This window comes from Euleptes europaea, chromosome 8 (genome assembly GCF_029931775.1).
Source record: "Euleptes europaea isolate rEulEur1 chromosome 8, rEulEur1.hap1, whole genome shotgun sequence".
Taxonomy (NCBI): domain Eukaryota; kingdom Metazoa; phylum Chordata; class Lepidosauria; order Squamata; family Sphaerodactylidae; genus Euleptes; species Euleptes europaea.
This window is the reverse complement of record NC_079319.1, coordinates 98,848,969-98,876,546: the sequence shown is the minus strand read 5'-3', so window position 1 is coordinate 98,876,546 and position 27,578 is coordinate 98,848,969. Positions and strand designations below refer to the sequence as shown.

The 27,578-nt window shown below is 44.2% G+C and overlaps 1 protein-coding gene across 1 annotated transcript in view; it reads right to left on the bottom strand.

The window, feature by feature from the left end:
* Positions 1 to 1,778: 1,778 nt before the first annotated feature.
* Positions 1,779 to 27,578, bottom strand: part of SERPINB5 (serpin family B member 5) — a 38,706-nt gene continuing 12,906 nt past the window's right edge. The window contains exons 3-7 of the mRNA XM_056854866.1: positions 12,688 to 12,825; positions 6,341 to 6,458; positions 5,481 to 5,623; positions 3,778 to 3,945; positions 1,779 to 2,240 (exon numbers count right to left, since the gene is read on the bottom strand). Of these exons, the coding sequence (XP_056710844.1) occupies positions 1,848 to 2,240; positions 3,778 to 3,945; positions 5,481 to 5,623; positions 6,341 to 6,458; positions 12,688 to 12,825 (960 nt within the window). The 3' untranslated portion in view covers positions 1,779 to 1,847. The remainder of the gene's footprint in view (positions 2,241 to 3,777; positions 3,946 to 5,480; positions 5,624 to 6,340; positions 6,459 to 12,687; positions 12,826 to 27,578) is intronic.

Genomic DNA, 27,578 nt, shown 5'->3' with positions numbered 1-27,578 from the left:
AAAGTCTCCCGCCATAGGATAGGGGGGGGACCTGGCAGCCCTAGTAGTAATGTACCTTTAAGAGATACTTGCCTAGCAGTTCTAGCTTGGTGGCTGCTGTTAGTAGTAGTATGCACCAGGCCTGGTTGTTTGTAAGTAGCTGTTGCTCTCTAGTTATAGTTGTTACCTCATCTTTTGGTCTCTGGTAAAGTTTGTTGAGACCTTATGTTGCCTTCGTGTGAAGCCAATACCTTAGCCTATGCATACTATGTATGTAATATTAACACTGGTCTACCAGTCACCCACTTTTGAGTCAAAGGGGCTTGTTTAGGATTCTGCCAAATGTTCAGGGGTTAACATTTTTTTTACTCAGAAGGAGTTATGGAATCCCCACAATGTTCTCCATAAGACTCCCCAAAACTTTATCCTTTTTTGTGCCTATCAACTCCTGTTCACTTTAGTTAATATCATGCTCACTCTGAATAGACTTCCTGGTGATGCCCTGTGGCCAATCAGTTCTGGCTGTGTAATGTCACCAACCCAAACCCGAGGGAGGGCAATGGTTCCTACCCCCACTCTGAATAGGGAAGCATTTTTAGTTCACACCCAAGTTTCAACATAAAAGAAGACATGTGAGTTTTGCCATGCTTTATTAGGAATACCTTTAGGTAATCTAAATATCAAGCAAGCAGCAGGGAGACAGCAAACAAAAAAGAAAACTTTGTACAGTGCTACCATACTTAACTTGAATGTGGATCAATTCTACATTACTAGTTTTCCATTTTTGAAAGAGTCTTTCCCACTATTGACAACAGTATCTAAGAGTCAAAACAGATGAGAGAGATATGACTGGATCTTCTCAGTAGTCTTATGCAGTCTTTAAAATTGTGGCCCTCAAAAATGTGTAAGGAAAAATGGCACTACTTGGAATCCTCCCAATACTTGAGGTTGCCATTGTGTATGAATCAACCAGTGCAGGTATTATCCTCCTTCACTACACACAAACACATCTTCTCAAAAATCTAGGTATCCAGTCATGAGTACTGAAGTAACGAAATATGTGTGTTGCCCTCTTTCTACAAAATGGCAACTGCCCATATCAGGAAGATCATAGGTAGTGCCATATCCCCTTATGTATGGTTTGGCTACCAAAATTAGGACAGAAAGTGGCAAACAAAGGCCCTGATTCAGTGAGGCCACATGGGGAAGGAAAGAGAGTTCAATACCCAGCCTGTTCACTAAAATCACACACACACACACACACACATTCCTATTAGCCTTGTGAGAGAAAACACAGAAGAGCAAGATAGGTCCCTTTCTCCTTCCAAAGCTAATAGGAGCATGGGGTACGCTTCTGTTCTGGGGTATGGATTCCGCAAATCCATGTAGTAGTGGAAGATTAAACCCTCTCCTCTCTCCCTACATGCCTCCAGCTCAGGATTTACCTTTACAAGTTGCCAGATGATTTGTGCTCTCCTCTTTGTTTTGTTTGATCCTAACAATGTAAGATTTGTACAATTCCAGTAATGGCTTCAGTACCTTACTATTGTTCTAGCTACATAGGTGTGTGTTTGTTTTTTAGATCCAGTGCAATCATTTGGAGCCCCCCAAATTCTAACAATTACCTTAGATGAGGGGAAAATTAGCTGCATTGTTTTAAAGTCATAGTACAAAACACAATTTCCATGCTCCCTATGAAAAGTAAGCGTATCTGCTTTGAATATCTAGTTTGAATAAGAGTTTAACATGAAATCATACATCCTGCTTGAACTAGGAAACCTCTTATGTTGATACTTGGGTTTCAAAGGTTTATAGAAAAAGGGAAGTAATATATATATTTATGAATCTAGATTTTTCTCATGTTCTGTTTACGGAGAACAGAATCTGCCAGCAAAAACAATACTGCGAGTTTTGTTGTGCCTAAAGAAGAAAATAAATGGATGGTCAGCTTTAAATTCATCTTTGTGTTGTAGGATCCGATATCCTGGCACATCTCGGGAGTCGGCCCCATCTTCAACTACGTCCAGTGAGACTCTGTGGAGGACCTGCGACAGAACCACCCCTTTGGCCTCTGACATTTCAGAGAAATCAGACACACCCTCATCGAACGGGTGGGTCATGCCGAGGGTCTCCAAGACGGGCCTCAGATCATACTCTCCTTTGACCTGGAATTTAGGAAGAAACACGTTCACTTTCGTATTGGCCATCACACTGGGATTGGTCCATTGCACCAGCTTCTCAGCAGTGAGCTCCTTCTCGAGCTGAAAACATGAGGAAGGAAGGAAGGAAGGAAGTTGATTAGAATATCCGTACTCTTGGGCCCTACAGTGGGCAAGACCCCCCCCCCCCGCCATCAGTTGTCTGGACAGTTAAGCACAGTATAGTTATCTAAGACCCTAATCTTGTTTGTATACATAGCTATTGTTGGAAGTGAAGGATTTTGCTGGAGAGCGAGCATGGTGTAGTGGTTAAGAGCGGTGGTTTGGAGTAGCGGACTCTGATCTGGAGAACCGGGTTCGATTCCCCACTACTCCATATGAGCGGCGGAGGCTAATCTGGTGAACCGGGTTGGTTTCCCCACTCCTACACACAAAGCCAGCTGGGTGACCTTGGGCTAGTCACAGTTCTATCAAGAGCTCTCTCAGCCCCACCTATTTCACAGGGTGTCTGTTGTGGGGAGGGGAAGGGAAGGTGATTGTAAGCCAGTTTGATTCTTCCTTAAGTGGTAGAGAAAGTCGGCATATAAAAACCAACTCTTCTTCTTCACTGTCTCTTAGCCTGACTTCAGAGGAGGACTATAGAGAGTCAGAAAGATAGAAGGGTCAGGACCCGGAACATCCTTCCTTTCTACTATTCTCACGCTATCCCTTTGATGAGTAGACGGCTACTCTCAGGGAATCTTCTTTCCTTCCGGCTGCAACCTTCTCTCCACACTCTTCTCCTTCTCGGCACCATGAGGGCAAGACCTGCCTCCTGCATCTCTGTCCATCCTAGCTAGTTAGACTAGATTAGATTCCTGTCTCTATCCTGTCTAGAATGGAGTTCCTTGCAATAAAGGATTCATATTAGTGTTTGCAAGGGTAAAGAGGCTCCGCGTGTAACTTTTTTCTCAGCAGCACACACCAGCCAGATAGACTCTGCTGTGTTATGTGTCTTGAGCGCTCTGCTAAACTAATATTCCTTCAGCTATGACTGTGTAACACAGGAGCCCTCGACCTTGTAGAGACTGTGGGCATTTTTGAAATGTTGAGAATTGGTTGTGGGATACTCAGTAAGTCTCCTGGTTTTGCTGACTGCTGGGACGGCAAAGCCGGTGGGGCTGGCAAGCACCTGGCAAGCCACAAGTCATACCTGGTGACTGCACAGGTCCGAGGCTTGGCAGGCCTGACTGATTGTGGGGCTTTTAAACTCTCTTTAATAATCTGGGACCAACACACCTTTAATAACCAACACACCTGAAAGACTACTAGGTCTGACCGTGTGAACCCACTTGCTCACTAATTTCTGACCAGCAGGCATGATTGGTGGTGGCACCCATTTCCCAGAACCTTTCCAGGGCCTCTTTATTTGTGGCTCCTATTCATTGGAATTAGCTGCCAGAACAGGAAAAGGAAAAACTGCCAAAGATATAAAACTTTTATTTTCCAACTGGCTTTTAGCTGAAAATTTGATACACATCTCTCTCTTTCCTGCTCTTTGTATGATGTGCTTATTTTCATTTTTAATAGACATTTTCACTGGAGTTTAGTTTCATTGAATGTTAAAACAATAAATGAATGAATTAATGGTGTTTTCTACCTGTTCCAAGCCAGTAGTATCATCCTCAATATCTTTAGGTAGTAAGATGAGCATGTTCATGTGCTTGTTATGACAGGGGAGTTCCAGAATCTTGGTTTTTAAATCATTTATGTAACCAAGGCAAAATGTAGCTTCCAAGTTCATCATCTGCACTGGTTTGGTTTCAGTCTGTTAAGAACAAAGAGTTTCCTTGTTATTAAGCACTGTTAACGATTCCCCATTCAGCACACTCCACCTTCATACTTGAGAATAGGGATGGGGAACGTCAGGCCAGGGGGCCGTTTAAGGCCCACGAAATCATTTGGTCTGGCCCTTCGTGGGTCCTGGCAGATCTCTAGCTCAGAAGGATCTAAGACTGGCGATCCGCCCTCTCCCGTGGACAGGAATAGCCTCCATTCAAGGCGGATGTAAGTTTGTTTTGCCGAGAAAAGGAACCTTCCCCCCCCTTGCAGAAGAGTCGTTAGCTGTGGACCGCCCAAGAAACTGTGTTTACCCTTTCCCACCCGGGCTGGGAAGAAACTTATTCCCTCTGTACTACAAGAGGGCTGGGGGTGGAAGTGGTGACAATGGAGGGGTTAAAGGGGCAGGGACAGAATGCATGGGCAGGGGGGAGATCTTAGCCAGTGTGTCCTCATTTAATCCCTGCAGGCAGAGGTAGCAGGAGCTGGCTGTAGAATCCGGCCCCAACCATGCGGAGCAGGAGCAACTCCGGTGTGGGGCTGGATGGCTACGCCGGGCTAGTGCAACAGACCATCCTGTGCCACCAGGTGGGCGAGTGCACCACCGGTTGGATGCCTGCTTGCTTGCCTGTGCGCACGTGGGGGGGGGCATCTGGGGCAGCTGCCTGCTTGGGGCTTGGTTGGCTAATTTTTAAGTTGATAATTTTGTATGACCTGCGAATGATGTTATAAATATCCAAATGGCCCTTGGCGGAAAAAAGGTTCCCCACGCCTGCTTTAGAGGCCTAAGAGAGTTTCCTGGGGAAATCTGCTACCAGCAAAACTGTCCTGTCGTGGCACGTGTATGTTGCAAGAAATACGCCTGATCCTGACACCCACATGATGTAGGGGTTAGAGGGCTGGACTCGGAGCTGCAAGTCTCAGATTTGAATGTCCGTTGACCTTTAGACAGTCACTCTCTTTCAGTATAGCCTACTTCACGGGACTGTTGTGAGGATAAAAACAGGAGTGGAAACTGATATTGTCAGCTGCTTTGGATCCCCACTGGGATCATATCACTAAATAAATAAATAAAAATAGTGCTTTGAGGACTACAGAGGGAGGGGGAAATTGGTGAAGTAAAGCCTTCAATATAATATTACATTTATATTTTGACTACCAAAATGTGGGGAAACTTTAGCTTCATACTTTAAAATTCTATTCCACTAATGAAAGCCAGCATGGTGTAGAGGTTAAGAGTGGCAGACTCTAATCTGGAGAACCGGGTATGATTTCCTGTTCCTCCACATGAAGCCTGCTGGGTGACCTTGGGCTATTCACAGTTCTCCCAGAACTCTCTCATCCCACGCGGAGGCGGGCAATGGCAGAACCACCTCCAAACGTCCCTTGCCTTGAAAAGGTCACCATACGTCAGCTGTGACTTGATGGCACTTTTCCACCACCACCCCATTTCAATAATCTCATGAGCAGCAAATGTTAGCAAATCCCATTGTTTTTAGTGGGAGGGCTTGTATGCTTTCATACCTTGTTTATTCTGAAAGGACATTCCTTGATTTGCTCCTCAGGAAATTTCTTCATCCAGTTTGTGGTAAAATAGGCTGCATTTATCAGGAGGATCTTTGTCTGGTCATTGATAGACCCCTCAACCAAAACGTTCTCCATTTTACCTGTAGACCCAATGGAAAGAGAACTTCATTGAAATATTATCCCCAATTAAAATACATATAAGAAAAAGGCAATGTTAAACTCCTCTAGAGAATTTCAGTTCAGGCATGTATTTATTTATTGGTATTTATTTTTAAACGCTTCTACCCCACCTGTCTCCCAAAAAGTAGAATAGAAGGTGGCTTACAATGAGTCACAGCCAATCAACAGCACAGTGTAAAAAAACCTCTAACAAAAAAATTTCAGATATGACAAATCTTGGACACAAGAAGTCTGGGGAAGGCACTGGCAAACCACCCCATAAACAAAGTCTGCCTAGTAAATATCGGGATGGGACGTCACCCCATGGGTCAGGACAATTACTTTGTGAGGTAGGCGGGTTGGGCTGTGAGTGTGGACTGGCTCAGGGCTTCATGGCTGAATGGGGATTTGGGATCTGAGATTTCAGCCTCGTACTCTAACAACAACAGCATGCAAAGTAATATTTCAGTATGATATGGATATGAGTTTTTGCTGTGGCAATTTGTTTGGCTGGGAATATTTTATATATTGCTTTAATTGGGAAGTTTAATTTGAAGTTGATAGCGCTTCCTAACTCTCAGGGCAAGTAAGATACAAGCTTTTCAAAATATATTTAAAAAATGTAAAGTACAATCATGGAAGAATTAGCTTCTCTTTTCAGCAACATTAAGCAGATCAATTGATTAAGATGTACTTGCCGTCAGTTAAGTCGGAAACAGATTTGTTGATCTGTACCCTGGTATCCTCTGTTTTGTCTTTAAAATCGACTAGCTCAAATTCTGATGGGAAGGGTCTTTTGATAGAACTGATAAATTCCTGAAAAACGGAAGGGAAACATTAAGTCCTGATGTGTCCCAGGGAACTAAAATTCCAAGCACAGTGCTGCAGCCCTTTAGGTTTCAAGCTTACAAAGGCAACCTTTAATAAGACTGATCTAATTTAAAGAAGCTAGATTTATACAGCAATTTTTCTTCCACCGTAAATGGAACTTGTTTTTTCCAGCCAGGAGGAAAAGCATATTGGGCTTTTTATAGATGTCTCTTGGATGTCTTTGAGAGAGAGAAAACATTTTATGGGAGGAGCAAAATGGTTGTGTAATTCTAATCTACAAGAAGCCAACAGTAGAATATAAGCAGCCAACAGTAGAATACACTCAAGCACATCTTCCAATGGGAACATCAAATTGAACACAGAAGTCCTCCCAAGCCTGGCAAACCAGTGGCAAGGCTCCTCTCGCTGATCAGCTTGTGAACCAGCTAATGGCTGGCATATCTGCGCAACTTGCAACCACCAAGGTCAATGCAACCCGTCAGCCATATCTGAAGCTTGACACTTAACATATACCAGGAGACTGATACATCTCACGGGTTTGTGGCCTGCCAGGTATTGGGTTCTGCTGGGCTTGTGCCCATTGTCATTGGCTCTGCTGGGTTTGCAAAAGCCCCACCCCACCCCCGCACCTTCAGTTTCCACCACAGAGATTCTCTGCTGTGACATTGGTTCTGTTTGGCTTAGCGCATTGGTTTGTTATCTATTGGGGTTACTGGGTTCTGCAGTGGTTCTGTGGAGTTTATTGTGTTGGTTTTTCCATGGGAGGCATGGCTTGACAGGTGATTGCTACTTGCAGGTGTGGCTTTTGCCTGGAAGCAGCTTGGAGGTTTGTTTGTTTGTTGGGGGGGGGGGTTCCTCCATAGGAAATAATGGAAGATGACTGGGGGCACTCTGTTCAGGGGCCCATAGAACTGGGCCCTGTGGTCCGGTCTACTTGAAATTTCAAGGTTATTTAAAGAACAGGCACCTGCTGCTCCATTGCAATTTTGGTGCCCCGTCCTTTCAAAAACAACCCCCTAGCCAACTGGAAATTTTCCCAATAGGGAATAATGGAGGCCAAAAAAATTCAGATTCCTGAACACCATATCAGGATTGACATTTGGGAATATCAGGAGTACCAATATATTTTGGGTCCAATATACCTAAATCCGGGGGGGGGGGATTTGCACACCCCTAGTCTAGATTTTCAAAAATTGTGATCTGCTCAACTAACTACAATCCCCCCTAGGCATGAATTGTGGCCACGTCAGGAGTATGAAAAGCTCCTTGTTCAGCAGCCCAAGCAGTAACGTTCTGAGCCCTTAGTGCTGGAGACAAGCAATAAAAGAAGGAGCCTTGGGGCTGAACGTTCTGTGCGTTGCAGAACCTCCTGGGAAAATCTGGTTGGCTACTGTGTGAAACAGGAAGGATGCTGGATTAGATGGAACGTAAACCTGAACTAGCATGGCTGTTCTTGGGTTTCTGTGTTCAGGCAGACAGCGAAGGGTGAAAGTTCAGTGAGTCACTGAGGCTGCTGTAATTGGTAGGTGGCCAGGATGCAGGCCTGGTATGAACCTTGTGATAATTACTATATCACCTAGACAGGGATGACACCAGGCCTGTACAACTTCATATATAATCATTTCCTCATACATCACCCGTGCACACAGAATGAGATTAATATTCTTCAGATCTAAAGCATTTCAGCAGGAATAGTCATTTAACAATTTGCATGGCAATCTGAAGTCTGGTTTAAATTAACTATGATATGCAATGCTAAATTAAATATGATATACAATGCTAAAATATACAGGGTGTACTCTGATTAATGTTCAGTGGGGCCAGGTTCTGTTCTAGCTTTGTTAAAGATGTTACTTTAAATATGTTCATAAGACTTAAAACACAAACATTCATATGGAATAGGAATGAAGAGGCTTACAATGGTGTGCGCTTTCCAGCCAAATATGCTCTATATTATCACATCATATCATATAGTTTACAAATCCAGCAATACATTCTTCTTATTATACATTAACAGTAAAATGTCTGTGTGATGATATATTTTGATTTAAGATGACTGTTTCGCTCTTAACATTTGCCAATTCATTCCATTTCCCAACAGCAGAGTTATACGACAGCAGGGAGAGCAGAGGCAGTGTGCCACAACCCTCCTCTGCCTTAATTTCTATTGAAAATTCCCTGACTGAACCTTGAATCCCACCAATTTCCGTAAGTGAATCCACAATTAAAACCAAGTACTTTATTCAGATTGATGTTGCACTATGGGATGCATAAAAAGGAACTTTCTTGGATCTTGTCTTATGATGTCTGCCAGCACTTCCAATGACATTAAACAACAAGGGTGACAAAGGGACATCCTTGTCTTGTACCTTTTGTCTATCTGTAATCCTTCCATTAATTTTCCATTTATCAATATCCTTGCATTTTGTTTTGTGTATATGCTTTGAATCCACTTTAAAAATCTCTCACCTCTGTATCTAACAAATCCAACATTTTTGCCTTCTTAATTTCCTTCATCATACTTTTCTTGGGTGTGTTTTTGGTGCTGTTCCTCAAAGCTCTTGATATTCTCTATTAACTTCTTTCTTCTTACTAGCGTTTATTGCTATTAATCTGACCCTCATAAAGGCTTTACTAGTGTCCCAAATTGTGGCACTGGAAACTTCAGGAGTATTATTTACAATAAAGAATTCTTTTAACTTTTCCAGCATTTTTTTAACTATTACTTCTTGTTGAAGCAAATTGTCATTAAGTCTCCCTCTTCTGATACCCTGTTTTCTATATGTCCACACCACTTCCAGTAGATTGTGATCTGCAAATGTTTTTGGTAAGATTTCAACACTTTCAAGACTGTTCATCAATGTCTTGGATATCCAGCACATATCTATCCTTGAAAATGAGCTATGTCTACCCCCGCTCCCCCCAAAAAAGTATAGTCCTTGGTACTTGGGTGCTTGCTTCTTCAAGCATCTTGCAAATGCATCAGTTCCAAACAGTATAAGACATTCTTTGGTAGTTACCTCCTTTATGATTTGTAGATCTATCCTGTTTGAGGTCCAAAACTCCATTTATGTCCCCTTAGAATTATTGCTTCTCTTTGTTGAAAATCTCGAATTGTTTGAAACAGCTTCTCAAATAATTTTTCTCTCGCGTTACTGGGGGCATATATTACTGCAATGGTAAAAACCTTTCCCTCATATCCCTGTAGTTTTAGGATCAATCTTCCATCTGTATCTTTAACTTTGTCCAATGCCTTTATTTGTGGGATTTCACGTAGATTGCCACACCTCTTTTTTTTTTCCTTGGACAAAGATGAATATAACTGTCTAAGTTTCATTTTAGCTAAAATATGTTCATGTTTCTTCTTTACATGTGTTTCTTGTAGACATACAATATGTGCTCTCAATTTCTCTATTGCATGAAAAGTTTACTTAACACTTAATCATCAAATTTAGCCCATTAATGTTTAATAAAATAATCTTTAGTTTCTCCATTTTGGGTTTTTGAGCTCAATATGCAGTGACTTCTTCAAGTTTGTCTTCTTTCTCCAAGTGTTCTTCTTCTTCTTGCTCAGGGGGTATCTTAGCTTCTTCTAGTACTTCTTCCAGTACTGAATCCTTTTGCTTTTGCTTTTCCTCTGATTCTCCTTGTTTCGGAGGGTGTCCTTTGCCGTTCCTTCTTTTGCTTTTTGCTCTTTCTCTTGTTGTTAATTCTTTTGCTAGCAGTTCGGCTTGTTATCTGTTTGAATTATTCTCTTTGTGAGGGAAGAGACACTTCCAATGTATATGATATCAACCAACGATATCAGACCGTTGGTCCATCAAAGTCAGTATTGTCTACTCAGACTGGCGGTAGCTCTCCAGGGTCTCAGGCAGAGGTCTTTCACATCACCTACTTGCCTACTCCCTTTAATTGGAGATGCTGGGGATTGAACCTGGGACCTTCTGCACGCCAAGCAAATACTCTCCCACTGAGCCACAGCCCCAGACTAGAACATCTCTAGGAAAGTTATTTCTCTTGGCATATGCAGAGTAGATACAAATTCTTGAAATAAACCCACAAAACAAATAAACCCTCACACCCTTATATAGTCCCATTGATTATGATGTTAAGATTTGAGGAAAGTGGACAATTATGCTTCAATCAGAGTTCAAATCTATTGATGATTTAATTACAGACCTTTTCAGGCATTGCCCTTGGGGGTAACTAACTGCGTGTGCTGAGGCCAGTGCTACCAGCAATTCTCCTGATATATGTAATTGCCATTTCTTCTAAAACAGTCACTGCATGTATTGTATGCTACAAATGTATACTCATGCAAATGGGCAAAATCAACAGCTGCCCATACACATCCATTCTCTGTTATTGTCCCCACTTTATGGAATGGCCTTCCTGATAAGGTCAGAAGGCTCCAACTCTCCTGGCATTTCACAAACTATGCAAAACTGAATTATTCAGGAGGGCATTTTTACACAGCTAATATGCCCTGACCTGGATAGCCCCAGGCTAGCCTGATCTCGTCATATCTTAGAAACTAAGCAGAACTGGCCCTGGCATGTATTTGGATGGGAGACTCTTAAATGTAACATCTGAAAAGATCTAATGTGATCATAATTCTTATCATTTAAAGAGCTACATTAGTGTTCCAAGCTCTTCACATACATTTTCGCACTGTAATATTTACCATAGCCCTGGAAGGTAGGCCAGTATAATTACTGCAAGTAGGAGCTTAGGGCTGAGAAAGTAAGGCTTGCCTGAAGCCCCCTAGTTGATGGCAGAGGCTGAGAAGGAGCAGTTTGTCCGAGGTCACCTAGTGAATTCCTGGAAGAAGTTGAGAAAGAGCAACTTGCCTGAGGTCATCTCATGAGCTAATGGCAAATACAGGATTCGAGAACTGTAGACCTCCTAGACCGCAGCTCTTTCTCTCAGCCACTATGCTATACCTGCTCTATATTATCTGCCTTCATTATGCTTGAATCAGATTCAGGGGGAAATGAATAGGGATAACGTACTACTTGCTTTCAGATGCGGATAGGTAGTGAATGTTGATAGAAAATCTGTCATCAAAGCATGATGCAACTTTTGCACTAAATTGTAAAAGAGAGAACTACATTGTAATTTAATACCTAATGCAGGCACAATATTATGAGTAATGATAATAAACAGAAAACAAGAGAGCTCTGAGTTCTGTTAATAACAACCTGCTGGTGGTACCTGTGGCCCGAAGAGTGTCCGGCTATCCTCAACCAGGGCCCTGCAGGACTTGATGCAGTTCGGCAGGGCTGGTAAGACCAAGATGTTCCGCCAGGTCTATAGTTGAGGGCAGCAACAGTTAACCTTACCAGGTCCCTCCTCTCCTCCGGCAGGAGATTTTTGGGGTGGAGGTGAGGTGCGATGGCGCGAGCGGTAGCACCGACGCGATTGCAGAACTTCCGGTTTACACCCAGAAGTGCTGCATTGCAATGGGGCCTTTACCACTCAAAACTGAGAGTTTGAGTGTTAAAAGGCCCGTTGCGATGTGGCACTTCCAGGTGTAAACTGGAAGTGACGTGGTGCCTGGGGCAGGTGCGCATGCACGCTTTGCCCGCCGACCCTCAGCTGGTCGACGGGCAGCCAGGTGGATTGGCGGGGGTTTGCCCACCACCACCTGGCACTTGGCAACCCTAAGCAACAATTTATGCTATGGCTGTATGCTATGTTATCTATCGTCTCCCTTCCCCCCCCCCCACTTGTTTTAGCTTGTTTCCATCTTATTATGACGGGGTCTGATTGCTCCCCGGGCTCTCTGTGGTTTAGTGTTTTATCAATGGTGCCAATTAGTATAACCCAATTATACTATAATTATACTATACTATAACCCCCCCCCCCACTTGTTTTAGCTTGTTTCCATCTTATTATGGCGACGTCTGATTGCTCCCCGGACTCTCTGTGGTTTAGTGTTTTATCAATGGTGCCAATTAGTATAACCCAATTTTAATGGCTTTTTAAAATAATCATGTTTTTATATAAGTGCTTATAATTTTTAATGATTATTGGAATCTATGTATCTAAAGTAGTCAGCTGTTCTGAGCCCGGCCCTGGCTAGGAAATAGAGTGGGGTACAAAGTGAATAAAATAAAATAATAAATAAAAATTCAATTCACAATGCAGTTTAAGATCACCATGGTCAATAGGTTGGCTTTCGGAAAAGTGTAATTCGTTCTCAGTGGCTTACCGTAGTGGGGCTTAGGGACTTTTCTACATAGAGCCGTTTGACCATTTTCAGTGAATAAAAAGAACTAAGTTTGGAAGTATCTGCTGTTAGTGTTTGGAAGCCAAAAGGAACATCTTTGACGTCTTCTAGATGGAGGCCCTGTTAAGCAATAATGTTTCAGATTAAACACAGCTTTTAGCACAGATTTCTGAAAGTACAGCTTTTCCAGTACAGTCAAGCCAAATAAAAGGAAACATGTTATCATTATATCTAACAAGTAGGAACCTGCAACGACTTGCTGGGGGCATGCAATTTCCCCCTCCCCCACTGTTTTCTCTTTCCCTTCCCTGAAAGCCCCCATTGCCTCTCCCCCCTTTCCCTGCTTCCTGCTCTTCTTCCCACCAAACAGCAAACTTACCTTTATCTGTCCCTCTGTCTTCAGCTTCTACCTAGAAAACCATGGCATAGTTGTGTGGTGCCAACAAGTAGGCCAGGCCCACTTGCACAGTAGGGAACCCTCAAGGACTTATGGGGGGCACTTCACTTTCCCCTGTATCCCCTCCCCACACTATTTCCCCTTTCCCTCCTTCTGGCAACCCCCATATCCTCTTTTCCTGCCTCATTCTCTTCTTCTCAGCCATTCAACAACCTGTCTTTTATCTGCCTCTCATCTTCAGCTATATTTATTATTTGTTTACTTCATTTATACCCCGCCTTTCTCCACAGTGGGCTTTTAGTGATTCAGCAAGAGAAGCTATTAAAAAGGGGGGAGTGAAAACTGGAAATGGAAGTCTCTCTCATTGGGTGTATTATTATTCATCTGAGCAAACTTCAGAAATTAAAAATGTGAGTAAATGGCAACAAAATGGAAGATGAGATTCAATATAAGCAAGTAGAATGGATCACAAATGAGAGCAAAAAAACCTCACTTATTTATAAGCTGATGGTGCATGGCTGTGGCCCCCTCCCTGAAGAAAGATATCTTGGTATCATGGCCACTACCTCCTGAAAAATACCTCCAGGTCACTAGTTTGTAGCACTCTCCTCTTTTTCCTTGTGAGCAGTTTGTCACGGCTCGCCATTATTATTCCATCTTAGGGATGAGCCAGTACATGGCACATTTGGCAATAGGATTGCCAGGTGTCTGGTTCTGAAATGGACAGTCTGGTATTTTCCCTTTCTGTCCAGTAAAGAAACTGAGAAAATACCAGACACATAAATGTTCCGTATTTTCTAATTAAGTAAGCCTGCAACCACCACAGCCAAGCTCCATGCAGTTTGATAAAGTGGAGACACACCGTCCACTTGCAGCCAGTGAAGTTTGAAAAGAACCTAATCCACCACTCAGTGGCCAGGCATGATGCTCCCAGAGCAATCCTGTTGGCTCAACTTGAGAAAGTTGGAAAGGGAGAGACTTTTGCAGCCAACCAATCTGCTTACTGTGTTGGTTCCAGCTGACTGTGGGAGTAGATGGTGGCAGGATTGAATCTTCTAAAGAAATGTGGGGGGGAACTATCTTGGGGTATCATTGTGGGGGGGGGAAGGCTGAAGAGTTTGGAGGCAGTGAATCCCTTGGAGGGCAGTATGTGGGCAGGGTGTCTACCTTGCATTTTCATCTTTTGTGCAGCGCTGGTGACTTTATTAAGTATTTTTGGGCTGCAAGACTATACACATTTACCCACAAGTAAGTGCCATTGAGCTCACTGAAGGATACTTCTGAATAGACATGGTTAAGATTCCATGGTAATTCTCCCAACGAGTTTAGGGGGAGAGTAGGGTTGTAATTTTTCGGTAAATTTCGGGTTTGGGTTTATTGGGCCCAATTGGGGTTTTTTTGTGTTTGGTAAACCTGGAATAAGCCGAATACTCATACCGGTAAATTGCGATATTTGGCTTATTTTCGAGTTTACCGAAAAATCCAGGCCCATTATAGTCTATGGGGATTTTTTTGAAGCTCCTGGGGGGTCATTTTTGGAGGAAGAGTCCCCAAATTTGCAGTGTGGCTGCTAGAGACTCTCCTCAGAGAGTCATCAAAGTTTGATGAACTTTGGGACAGGGGGTCCAATTTTATGGGCCTGCAAAGGGGACACCCCCATCCTGCAGGCATTGGAGAGCCAAACTGTCCATCAGTTTTCAAGTTCAAAAGTTCAGTGTTGCTGAGGACTGGCAGAAAGAGACAATTCCAGGCTGGCGCCTCAAAGTCTGGGGCTGCCTTAATTTCTGGGTTGCTTTGCATGATGGCCATGCAAATGAGCTTCCAAATAGAAGAAAAAGACTTAAATGCAAGAGAAATAAGGCACCGAAAACATTTCTTTTGGTGGCAAATTACGTCCTGTGAGCAGTCCTTTACTGTGATCATGAAAAATCTGATTCCAAGAAATAGTCACAGTGCAGGGAAACGATATTGGAGCCAGCTGAAGTAATGACCAAGGCAGCTCACGTTAAGGATATTGCTCATCCATGCGGGTGAAGGCCCATGAGCAGTAGACAGAAACTAACGTTCTCTGGACTAGGTGAGTCCCATTTTAAAAAAAAAAAAATTAAGGGATACAGGAAAGGAAAAAGGGAGAGGGGCAAATGTTGATATTGTAAAAACAATACAGTATTATAAAATGCTTTCTAAGTAAAATAAGGTTACAAAATGCTTTTAGTTTGTTATTCTTACTTCATAGTAATCATTTATATTTTAAAAATTCTTATTCTTGTTTAACGATTATTTAAAGTAAAGAGTATACAACAAGGTATTACGGTATTTTAGCATATATTGTTTATGTTAGTTGGAATTCATATATGTATAAAAAGAAGACCACTTTTCCTGAAATTGCTCAGGAGATTCACTAAGTTTAGGATTTAAATCGTCAGTCATTTTAGCCATTGCTGCATATTCCAGTAGTTTTTCTTTCCAATCGTCAATTTCGGGTATGTGAGGTTGTTTCCATGTTCTTGCTAAGATTATTCTAGCAGCTGTTGTAGCATATTTAAAAACGTCATGCAATTTTTGAGATAAATTTGGCGGTATTATACTGAGTAAGTAAAATTTTGGATCAAACGTAAACTTCCAGTATAGTTGTAATTTTGGACACGTCCACCAAACATGAAAATAAGAACCGTCTGATTCTTGACATTTCCAACATGCACCTTTTTCCCCTGGATTTGTCATTTGGGAGAGCATATTGGGAGTCAAGTACCATCTGTAGAAAGTCTTATACCAATTTTCTTTCACTTCTTGGGAAACAGTATATTTCAATTCGGAGGAGCAAATTTTTTCCCATGAGTCCATATTAATCATTTCTCTGAAATTTTGCATCCACTTTATCATGTTTGTTTTCACTTGTTCTTCTTCTGTGTCGTATTTCAAAAGAAGTTTGTATATTTTTCCCAATATGTATGAGTCATTTTTAGATATTAACTGCTCGAATTCGGTGAGTTCACGGAATGGTTGTGGATATAAGCAGTCTTTCTTCAAATTGGATCTCAGTTGTAAAAAAGTTAGCCAATTCAACTTTTGGAATTTTTCTTGAAATTTAGTCATATCTTTGATTTCTCCCGTAGGCTCTATCATGTCATTGTAGGTGAAGTGAACACCAGGTTTTAGTTTAACAATATCGTGATATGCCTCAATTGGTGACATTAAAGATGGTGGAGAAGGACTTATTCTCTTTTTATATCTTTTCCAGACTTTCAGTAACGCTGTTTTGACATCGCAGTCTTCTTGTGCTTTATCTTTTTGAATTTTTGATTTGGGGTCCCACAGAACTTTATGAAAACCCTGTCCCAAATCCGCCCGTTCTAAAGTAGCATGCCGACTGTTAGGTTGTTTTATCCATTCGGTTGTCCAAGATAGACAGGCTGCATGATAGTATAGTTTGATATTGGGCATTGCCAGCCCTCCTCTTTTCATCTTGGAGAACTTTGAATCTTACTCTCGGTTTTTTCCCGTTCCAGACAAATCAATTGATTTGTTTTTGCCAGTTCTCTAATGTCCTTTCGGGGATCTCTATCGGCAAAAATTGAAATAAAAAGTTTAGTCTGGGAAGAATATTCATCTTTATCGTCGATATCCTTCCTAACCATGAAATGTTCATCTTTGACCATAAAGTCAGATCTTTTTCTATTTCTCCCCAAGTTTTCAGGTAGTTTGAGCTTAAAAGTGTATTGTTTCGGGAGGATATGTTGACACCCAGATATCTCACTGATTCTTTAGCGATCCGACAACCAGTAATGTCTTCGATAAGCTTGTCTTCATCTGCGGTTAGATTAAAAGTCAATATTTTTGTCTTTGTTTTATTGAGTTTGTACCCTGAGTATTTTGCATATTCGGTAAGATGATTGTAAACATATGGGAGTGTTTGCTCAGGGTTCTGACAAATTAAAACAACGTCATCTGCATAACTTTTGATTTTGTGTTCTTCATTTCCTACTGTTAGACCTTTAACTTTTGGGTCATTTCTTATGTAATTTGAAAAGACCTCCATTGATAAGTCGAATAAAAATGGAGAGAGAGGACAGCCTTGTCTGGTTCCTTTTGTAATATTAAATTCTGTAGACAGCTGACCGTTAATCAGAAGGCGAGCTCTTTGCACCGAATATATCGTATTGAAAACTTTGAGTAAAGTTTCTCCACAATCCATTTGTTGTAGTGTTTTACTAATAAAGTGCCAGGAAACATTATCAAAAGCTTTTTCTGCATCTAAAAAGATCATGGCTGTTTTTATTGATTTTGACTTTGCATATTTTATTGCGCTAAGAACCAGTCTCACATTATCTTTCATAAGTCTTTTAGGAATGAAGCCTGTTTGATCTAGGTGTACCAAGTTTCCGATATGTTTTTGAAGTCTTTTGGTAATTATAGAAACAAAAATTTTGTAGTCAATGTTCAGTAATGATATTGGCCTATAGGCTTGAGGAAGACATTGGTCTGCAGCTTCTTTTGGGATTAGTGAAATATGTGCTTCTTGCCATGACGGAGGAATCTTCCCGTATTCTATTACGTCGTTATAAAGAGAGAGTAAAGCCGGAGTTAGCTGATGCTCCAACAGTTTATAGTAGTGAGGTGTTAGACCATCTGGTCCAGGTGCCTTGTCTGATTTTAGATTGTTAATAGCGTCTACAATTTCTTGGGTTGTTATCTTCTGATTAAGTATCTCTTGTTCATCTAGTGTAAGTTTAGGTAGCTGTGCGTCCACTAAGTAAGTGGAAAGTCCTTGTTCTCGCAAATCATCCTTCGAATAAAGTTGCTTATAATATTCCAAAAATATTTTTTCAATTTCATCTTGTTTGTTATATATTATCCCATCAGCTTTGGCGCCAATTATCTTCCTTTTCTTCTCTTGTTGTCGAAGTTGGTTGGCTAAAAAACGACCTGGCTTGTTTGCTCTTTCAAAAAACCTCTGCTTGGCATATTTTACTTTTATTCTGATTTCTTCTGTTTCTAACAGCTCTATTTGGTGCTTGGTCATCTTGATATCATGTAGAGTGGTTTTGTCTGACTTGATCTGGACTTTCTTTTCGAGTTTTCTTAATTGATCTTGTCTCTCTTGTAAATTTCTTCTGTCTCTCTTTTTTATTTTGGAATTCAAAGCGATCAATTTCCCTCTTATAAAAGCTTTACTGGCGTCCCATATAACAAGATCAGACATATCTTCTGTTTTGTTTAAGATGAAAAATTCTTTCAGATCATGTTTACATTGTTCAAGTATTTGCTTATTCCGGAATAATTGATCGTTCATCCGCCATCTTCTGATCCCTGCTTTACCTCTTATTAAAGTCAATTCGATTGGATTATGGTCTGACAGTATCCTGGGTACTATAAGTATCTTCTCAACATTTGTTATCATTGATCTAGAAGTCCAACACATGTCAATTCTTGAGTGTGAATCGTGACGATTTGAATAGAAGGTGTAGTCTTTTGTTTTTGGATTTTTCGTTCTCCATATATCAACTAGATCAAATTCATTCATTAATTTGAAGACACTCTTCGGCAACTTCCCAGATGTGCTACTGTGAGTCTTATCCATCTTGGGGTTCACAACTGCATTGAAGTCTCCTATAATTATAATTTCTCCTTGGTGGTATTCTAAGAGATTCTTAAACAGTGTTTCATAGAAGGTTTCTTTGGCAGCATTCGGAGCGTAGATGTGTACTATTGTGAAGCAAATTCCATCTGATCCAAACAGGATTAAGATCTGATAGCGTCCGTCTGAGTCTGCTATATGGGTTTTTACCGTCAGAACTTTCTCGTTGATATAAGTTACAAGGCCTCTCTTCTTCACCTTCGCCGATGCCAAGTATGGGGTTCCAAGATGGTTTGTGTGTAAAAAATTTTCATGATTTTTCTTTATGTGGGTTTCTTGGAGACAGATGATATCTTTCTTTTGCTTTTTTAAGCTGTGGAAGACTCTTTTTCTTTTGTTGGGAGAGTTAAGACCATTGATATTTAATGATGTTATCTGCAAATGATTCATGGTAAGATTGGGATTCGATTCTATAAAGCGGCTGCTTGGTTTAGTTTATCTCCTTCGGAAGTCTTCCTGTTTTTTCTGAGTTCTCGTTTCTCAAGCGGTTGTTTTTTCCCCTTCTGAGTCGGTTGGGGTTTGCTAGGGCCTTCTCCTGGGGAATCTTCAGAGTCTTTTGGAGCTGTGTCTCCTTGAATTTTTAATTCTTCAAGTAAGTCTTTAGCTTGTAGTTGATTGTGAATTAACCTCTTCCCTTGCGGCAAAGAAATCTCTAGTGAATATGGAATAAGCCAACGGAACCTAATTTGTCACTTGTCCAGTTCTTGCTTCAGATCGTTATACTCTTTCCTTTTTGTTAGGACACTTCTTGGAAGATCAGTTAAGATCTGTATTGAGTTCCCCTCCCAGATTAATGGGTCGTCTCTTTGTGTCTTTAAAAAGAGGTCTCTGGTCCTTTTATGTACAAATCTCACTAGTATATCTCTTGGTTTCTTGTACTTGGTGGCGTAAAATGAATTAATTCTGTAGCAAAATTCCAGGAGAGTGTCGTCTTCATCAAATTCGTAGTTATCATGGAGAAGTGTTCTGATATCTGATTCTAGGCTTTCTTTCCCGAAATGTTCAGGAATCCCGCGAAATTTAATGTTCTTATCTCGAAGCTTCACTTCATGAGCATCAGTTTTGGTAGAGAGATCTTGAATTATTTTTGATTGTTCCAGAAGTTCTGTGGTATGATGTGTTACTGATGTCTCAATTTCGTCTTGCTTCTGTTTGATTTTGACAATTTCTTGGGAATTGAGTTCAAGTTTCTCTTCGACCTTGGAAATACTTTGAAGGACCTTTTGTTCAGAATCTTGAATTGACTTCTGTAAGGAGGTTTTCAAGTCCAGTATCATCTCCTGTGTGCGTAGGAAAAAATCTTGTGAGTCCCATCTTTTAAGGTGCAGATCAGCTCACTGCTGTCAGTTGGTCAGACCAAGTTGATCCCAATTACACGACCCCTACCTCAAAAGGGCCCAAACTATGGGGCTCTAACAAAACCATTAAAAAAAAAAAAGAGAAAGAAGAGAAAGCACAGATCTGTGCCTCTGAGCAAAGGTGAATAGCTGAACCCGAAAAGATGAATACCTATTTGGCTTTTTCAGGAATCGCCTATTCGTCTTCGGCTTTATCCCCAGGTTTTGGTATCTGGTAAACCCAAATCCCGAAAATTACCGAAATGGCTAATGTTGGGTTTATTTTCGGTTCACGTTTATTGATATGCACAACCCTAGGGGAGAGTTAAACCTATGCTGTTTCCCCTTCTGGACAATTGAGATTTTAAAATGCTTAGAGTTGGATGGATTGTGTGGTTATACACTGATTGTCCTGCGATAGCCCACGTCCCGGGCATCGCAGGCACTTTCGCAGGCCCATTGCTCACCTCGCACTCGGGAGGACAGAGGGTTGGCCCGGGCAGCACACAGGCGGGGAGCGGAGGCCGCGGTGGTCTCAAAATCTGACCCCTCACACCGGGTGGCGGAGCGGCTTGGACAGGGGAGGCGGAGGGAAAGGACGCCGCTCTCCGCCGGTGGCTGGTGGATCGCCCCAGCGTCTTCTCATGGGGCCTTCCTCTCCCCTCTGCAGGGCGACAGTCGGAGCAGGGATCTGCAGGCGCCCATGGAGAGTCGCGCAGCCCGGAGCTCCTCAGGCTCCGAGGGCAGGGCAGTCTGCTGCAAGGATCCGCAGCAGAGACCGCACCCGACGACCAGCTGAGCTGCGGCCGAGTGCAGGCTGGGCAGGGTCGGGGTCGAGGGGACTGCCCAGCAACCCGATTGGCCCCAAGCATCAGGTGGGGTACTGAGCCTTATGGGCTCGGAGAGGGAGGGGCCAGGGGAGAAAACCTTTAAGAGGCTTGTGGGGGTGGAGGCCAAGGAGGATGAGAGCCAGGACGGGCTGGCTGTGAAAAGCCCACAATCCTGGTGGACTCAGATGGGGAAGAGAGCTCTGATTCCCCGGCTGAGTGGTCTGAGGCCGAGGAAACCCCACAGCCGCAGGAGTTGGGGAGGGGAGCGAGTCATGGGGCACTGGCCGAAGGCTCGAGACCCCACACTGATGTTATTGCAATTATGTCTTTTGCTGAGATTGGTCTTAGAAGGATGCTGTCGAACCTGGCTGTTTATTGTGAAAGGGAGAAACTAAGAATGAACTATGACTAAACTAAAGTTGTAGTTATTGGTAATAGCAGAATGAAGCATAGATGGCTTATTTATGCCCAGTTAATAAAACAGAGCTTTTTAAAAAAAAAAATCTGTGTACTGTATTTCAAGAATCTCTGTCTTGGAAGGCACACCTTAATGCAATGTGATTAGCTGCTGGTCATTCAGCAGGGGCTATTTTTTTAAAATACTCCAAAGAGGGTTAGTTGGATTGCCCTCCATTACAGTAAGCATTCATTTAAAACTATTAAAATATTTTAAAACCTTGATAGTATTTCGGAAGACCATTTAGTTAAACTTTGTTATTGGCACTTTTAAAAAGGAAATCAATGGGCCAATATAGAATCATAGAATCATAGAGTTGGAAGGGACCACCAGGTTCATCTAGTCCAACCCCCTGCACAATGCAGGAAACTAACAATTACCTCCCCCCACATCCCCAGTGACTCCAACCCTCCCCCTGCCATGCAGGATCCCACAATCAAAGCACTCCCGATAGATGGCCATCTAGCCTCTGCTTAAAGACCTCCAAAGACGGGGACTCCACCACCCTCCGAAGCAGTGCATTCCACCGTCGAGCAGCCCTCACCGTCAGGAAATTCTTCCTAATGTTTAGGTGGAATCGCTTTTCTATTAGTTTAAATCCATTACTCCGTGTCCTAGTCTCTGGAGCAACCGAGAACAAGCTAGTTCCCTCGTCAACATTAAATCCCTTCAAATGTTTAAACATGGCTATTATGTCTCCCCTCAACCTTCTCTTCTCCAAACTAAACAAACCCAGCTCCCTAAGTCTCTCCTCATAGGGCCTGGATTCCAGACCTCTGACCATTCTGGTCGCCCTCCTCTGGACACGCTCCAGCTTGTCAGCATCCTTCTTAAATTGTGGAACCCAAAACTTGACACAGTATTCCAAGTGAGGTCTGACCAATGCAGAATACAGTGGTAGTATTACTTCCCTTGATCGAGACACAATACTCCTATTGATGCAGCCCAGAATTGCATTGGCCTTCTTAGCCGCCATATCACACTGTTGACTCATGTTCAGTTTGTGGTCCACTAAGACTCCCAGATCTCTTTCACATGTACTGTTGTCAAGCCAACTCTCTCCCATCCTGTACCTGTGCCTTATGTTGTTTCTTCCTAGGTGAAGTGCCTTACACTTCTCTGTATTGAAATCCATTTTATTGCTTATGGCCCAGCTCTCCAGTCTATCAAGGTCATTCTGAACTCTGACCCTACCCTCTGGGGTATTAACTACCCCTCCTAACTTGGTGTCATCTGCAAATTTGATTAGCATGCTCTCTATTCCATCATCCAAGTCATTTATAAAAATATTAAATAGTACTGGTTCCAAGACAGACCCCTGTGGTACCCCACTGGTCACTCCTCTCCAGGATGAAGTTGTGCCTCTATCCTACAATCATATTCTTTCCCTGCTTTGGAGGTTGTAAAATCCTGGGATATAAGTAAAATCCATAATTGGCTCTTTGAGCGTGATACTACTTGCAATATCAGTTTAGCTTGTCATTCAAAATTTTCCACATGGTTTACTTCTGTCAAGAAAAATTAAATGTTCTCTTGTTATTTAAGTGATTTTATTAATGCATCTACAAGTGTATGTTTCCAGACCATGCCTTCTACCTATCTTGTTGGCAGATTTCATAAAATTCCTGTGGAGCAACTGCTTTGCCCCTGCAGTCATGATCAAGTCAAAGATATTAAGCATTATGTTTTATATTGCCCATTTTATAGATGTCCCGGGAGGGGCTCCCGCCCCCATCTCCCGGGCCTGGGCTCTGCCCCCATACTCACCAGCCCCCCCCTCAGGGGCAGCCCCAACTGATCTCTCTCTGTTCCCAGCCGCCCATGGAGCCGGAGTGCGATGGGAGGACCCGACCGCCGCAGCCGGAGCAGCGCGCCACCAGCCCACCACAGCAGCAGGCAGAGCAGCGCACCAACGCCCCACTGCAGAAACAGGCAGAGCGGCGCATCCCCGCACTGCCGGCTGTGACGAGCCTCCCCCATCCCCAGCTGATGCGCGGGCGAGCCAGGGCGGGGAACAGACGCACCTCCCGCCCAGCGTCTCATGGCTGGAAGGAGGCTTCCCCCAGCTGCCCTTATATGGACTTCTGGTGGAGTCTGGGAGGAGCTTCTCTGGCCTGGAGGGTATTTAAGGCCAGAGAAGTCTAACAGAAAAGGAGGAGAAAAGCCAGAGGCTGTCTGCAAGGTGTGTCCTGCGGCAACCTGGCGACGTCTGAGGGAGAGTTGAGCTCTGACTCCCCCTCGGACTGGTTTGAGGCGGAAGAGACTGTCTCAACCGTGACATCCTCCCGGACGAGCGACGTCGGTGCAAGGCTCAATTAGGGCTGTTAAATTTTAAAAAATTCGGTATAGTTCGGATTCGGCTGAATTTGGCCCGTTTAGATTCGGGATATGCCAAAGTCCGAACTCCCCCGCTTCAGGTCTGTGCAATTCGGCAGGAATTCAAAGTTCGGGAAAAAAATTCGGCCGAATAAAGCCATTAAAAACACAACCACGCCTTTCCGCGGCTCTGGGAGGGGCATTTTGGGGGGTAGAGGTCCCAAACTTTCAGCAGAGCTTCAAAGGACGTTTCTTGAAAGACCCCCCCCCAAGTTTTGTAAAGATTGGGTCGGGGGGGCTGAGATATGGGCCCTGAAAGGGGTCCCCCCACCCTTAATGTGCATCTCTGAGCAGAGCTTGCCGCCCACGCACAAAGCTCCCAGCCCCGACAAACAGCTGAGAAGTTTGCAAAGCATTGCAACACGACTGAAAAGCAACACAACCTTGTAAGCAACACCTTTGCAACTGTGCAAAGCAACACCTGACACCTGGGAGTTTGCAAACCATGGAAAGGGACAGAGGCAGCTAGCTATGCATAATGAGCAGGAGGGGTGGAATTTCCCCTTTTGCATGGGACTCCAAATGCATTCTTTAAGTCACCATTTGAAAACCAGTTTTGAGCAAGCATCCAAATAGACCTAACCGCTCTTATGAATGAGGGAAAACCTGAAGACACACAACTGAAACCCCCCCTCAAACCAGGGAGAGAGAGACTCCAGGGGGAACACATACCCCAGGCAGAACTGGCAAAAGCCCCCTTTGGCTTCCCCCCCCCACCCACAGAAACTGCTGCCTCCCCACACACACACAGACTCTGCTTCCCCCACACACACACACACACAGGAGAAAAATTATAGATTAAAGCCCCCAAAGGGGTTTTACTGTGGCTGTCTTCTGTTCCATCAGGAGGGGCTGGGGAGAACTGGGTAATCCAAGACGATTCCATTTAGGCACTAGACGTTTTGCTCTGGAGATGCATACAGAATCCCATTCATCCCAATAGGGAAAAGGGGAAAGGGGAAAGCCCATATCTCGGGACCCCCTGACCCAATGTTTACAAAACTTGGGTGGTCTCTTAAGAAGGCTTGTCTGAAGCTCCGCTCAATTTTGGGATCTGCACCCCCAAAAATGCGCCCTCTGCAGCCACGGAAAGAGAAAAGGGGGGCAATATTTCTGCCCCCACTGAGCCCATCTTTACAAAGCTTGGGTGGTATCTTAAGAAGGATTGTCTGAAGCTATGCTGAAAGCTTGGGTGCTGTATCCCCAAAAAAGCGCCCCCTGCAGCCACGGAAATGGAAAAGGGGGGAGGGAAAAGGGGTGGAGCCCATATCTCGAGACCCCCTGACCCAATGTTTACAAAACTTGGGGAGTATCTTAAGAAGGCTCATCTGAAGCTCCACTGAAAGTTTGAGGTCTGTACCCCCAAAAATGCGCCCCCTGCAGCCATGGAAAGAAAAAAGGGGGGAGCCCATATCTCGGGACCCCCTGACCCAATGTTTACAAAACTTGGGTGGTCTCTTAAGAAGGCTTGTCTGAATCTCTGCTGAAAGTTTGAGGTCTGTACCCCAACAAATATGCCCCCTGCAGCCACAGAAAGGAGCGAATGTGCACAAGCACCCCCCACACACACACGAGGATTTCCCTCTCTCTCTCCCTGGCCGGGCCGCACATCAGCTGATTCCTCCAGTACTCAATCCTGACTGATTGGCCAGAAGAAGACCCAGCTTGGCCACCGATTGGCCGGGGAAGGAGAATGCTGCTTATTGACGGTTATGCTGCTTACTGATGGACCCGAATTGGCCGGATTTATTCGTGAACTCCCGAACTCGCTGAATTCGGCTCCCCCGGTTGCCCGCCATTTTTGAGTTCGGTTCGTCCCGAACTAAAAACCACCGAATCAGGGGAAATTCGGCTGTTTTTCAGTTCGGGCCGAACTGAATTAACAGCCCTAAGCTCAATGGGAGCGAATCCGGGGCAAGAGGCTCGCATGCCAGCTGTTCCCCTGTTGAAGTTGGGACCCGAGGACGAGTTGGATGGGTATCTCGAAGCCTTCGAACGCACAGCTGAGGATTCAGGGTGGCCCAAAGATCAGTGGTCCTTCATTCTCGGCTCTTACTTGACTGGCCCAGCACAGGCGGCTTTGAAGTCTATGCCCAAAGACAAAAGTGGGAACTATGACCGGTTGAAGGCCTGTCTCCTGGACAGGTATGCCATCTCTGAGGAAACTTACTGCCTCAAGTTCAGGTCCTTAGGCTGGAAGAAGGAAGAGGCTCCGCGAGCCTTCGTGAATACCCTGTGAGACGCTGCCTATCAATGGCTACAACCGAAGTCCAGTGAGAGCAAGGCTATCGTGGACCGTATTTTGTTAGAGCAATTGGTACAAGTGGTGCCCTCTAGAGCCCATGACTGGATCATTTGCAACCGACCCAAAACACTGGATGAGGCCATGGTCCTGCTGGAAAATGTATTGGGGCTGGAACAGAGAACCCCCCAGAGAGGTGGGAAGGCCCGAAGTATGGCCGCGAGGGCCAGACAGGGTAAAACGTGGAGGACGTGCCAGGCTGGGGCCCCAAATCCCCCTGGCAATAGGACCACATCCCCGATGGGTCCCTCCCATTCTGGGGCAGGTAACCCCGTTCCTACTGACAAAGGGGGCAGGGCTCAGGGGCTGAAGAAGCTCATAGGCCCGAGACCAAGGGACTAGGGCCCTGCTTCACCTGTGGGCAGTGGGGGCATCTTTGCCATGACTGCCCCACCATGGAGTGTGATGTAGGCATAGAAGATGTCTGGCACACAGAACCGGTGACCCCCCACCCGGGGGTGCTTGTGGCTACCCTCTTAGTGAATGGACAACCTCAGAAAGCTCTCATAGACAGCAGGTCTTCAATATCCATGATACTTACCTCCCTGATACCTGATGATGTCCCAGTGATACGGATAGCTACCATCGCTTGCTTCCACCACTTGCTTCCTTCCGAGTGCTACCCGGTGGTCAGTATCACAGTGGAGTGGCAAGGAAGACCCTACATGATAGAGGTGGCACGAGTGTCCCTGCTACCCTATCCTGTTCTAGTGGGCAGAGATGCCCGTTCTTCATGGACATGCTGAAGGAGCTTCGCCAAAGGCCACATCAGGATGACAACTGGGCCATAGAAGCAGACGACGACAAACAGCCGGGACCCTCGAGAGAAATACGAGAGGCAACACCGGGGGAAGGAGTACCAGCAGATCAAGATTCAGGAGGGATGGAGCAGTGGCAGGGAGATCCAGCCTTCCGGGAGGCTCAAGCCCAGGATCCTCCACTGGCAGGGCTGCGCAAGTTGGAGCGGTTAGTGATGGGCGAGTTGTTGATGACCGGAGGGCCAACCGGTGGCCCCAGGTCCAGCAGGAGGGAGGGGTATGGTACCGGGTGTTACGGAACGGCAACCGAGAAACCCAACAGTTGTTAGTACCCTCTGTATATCGATCCCAGCTGCTGGAATTGAGTCATGATCATAGCTGGGCAGGCACCAGGGAGTTAAAAACACACTAGCACGCCTGCAGTCCGAGAACTTCTGGCCGACTGTCTCACAAGAAGTGAAGAAGTTCTGCAGGGCTTGCCCTTGATGACAAAGGTGGGAAGGGAGAGGACCCCCTAAGGCTCCCCTGCATCCCCTGCCGATAATGCACACCCCATTCGACAGGATTGCCATGGACTTCGTAGGTCCACTACCCAGAACTCCTCAGGGCTTCCGTTTTTTGCTAGTTGTTATCGATTATGCCACCCACTATCCAAAGCCATACCCCTTAGAACCATGCAGGCCCCGGGAGTGTGTAGGGCTTTGATTTGGTTCTTTTCACAAGTGGGAATTCCCAGGGAGATTGTGACCAACCGGGGGGGCTCCTTCACGGCTACTGT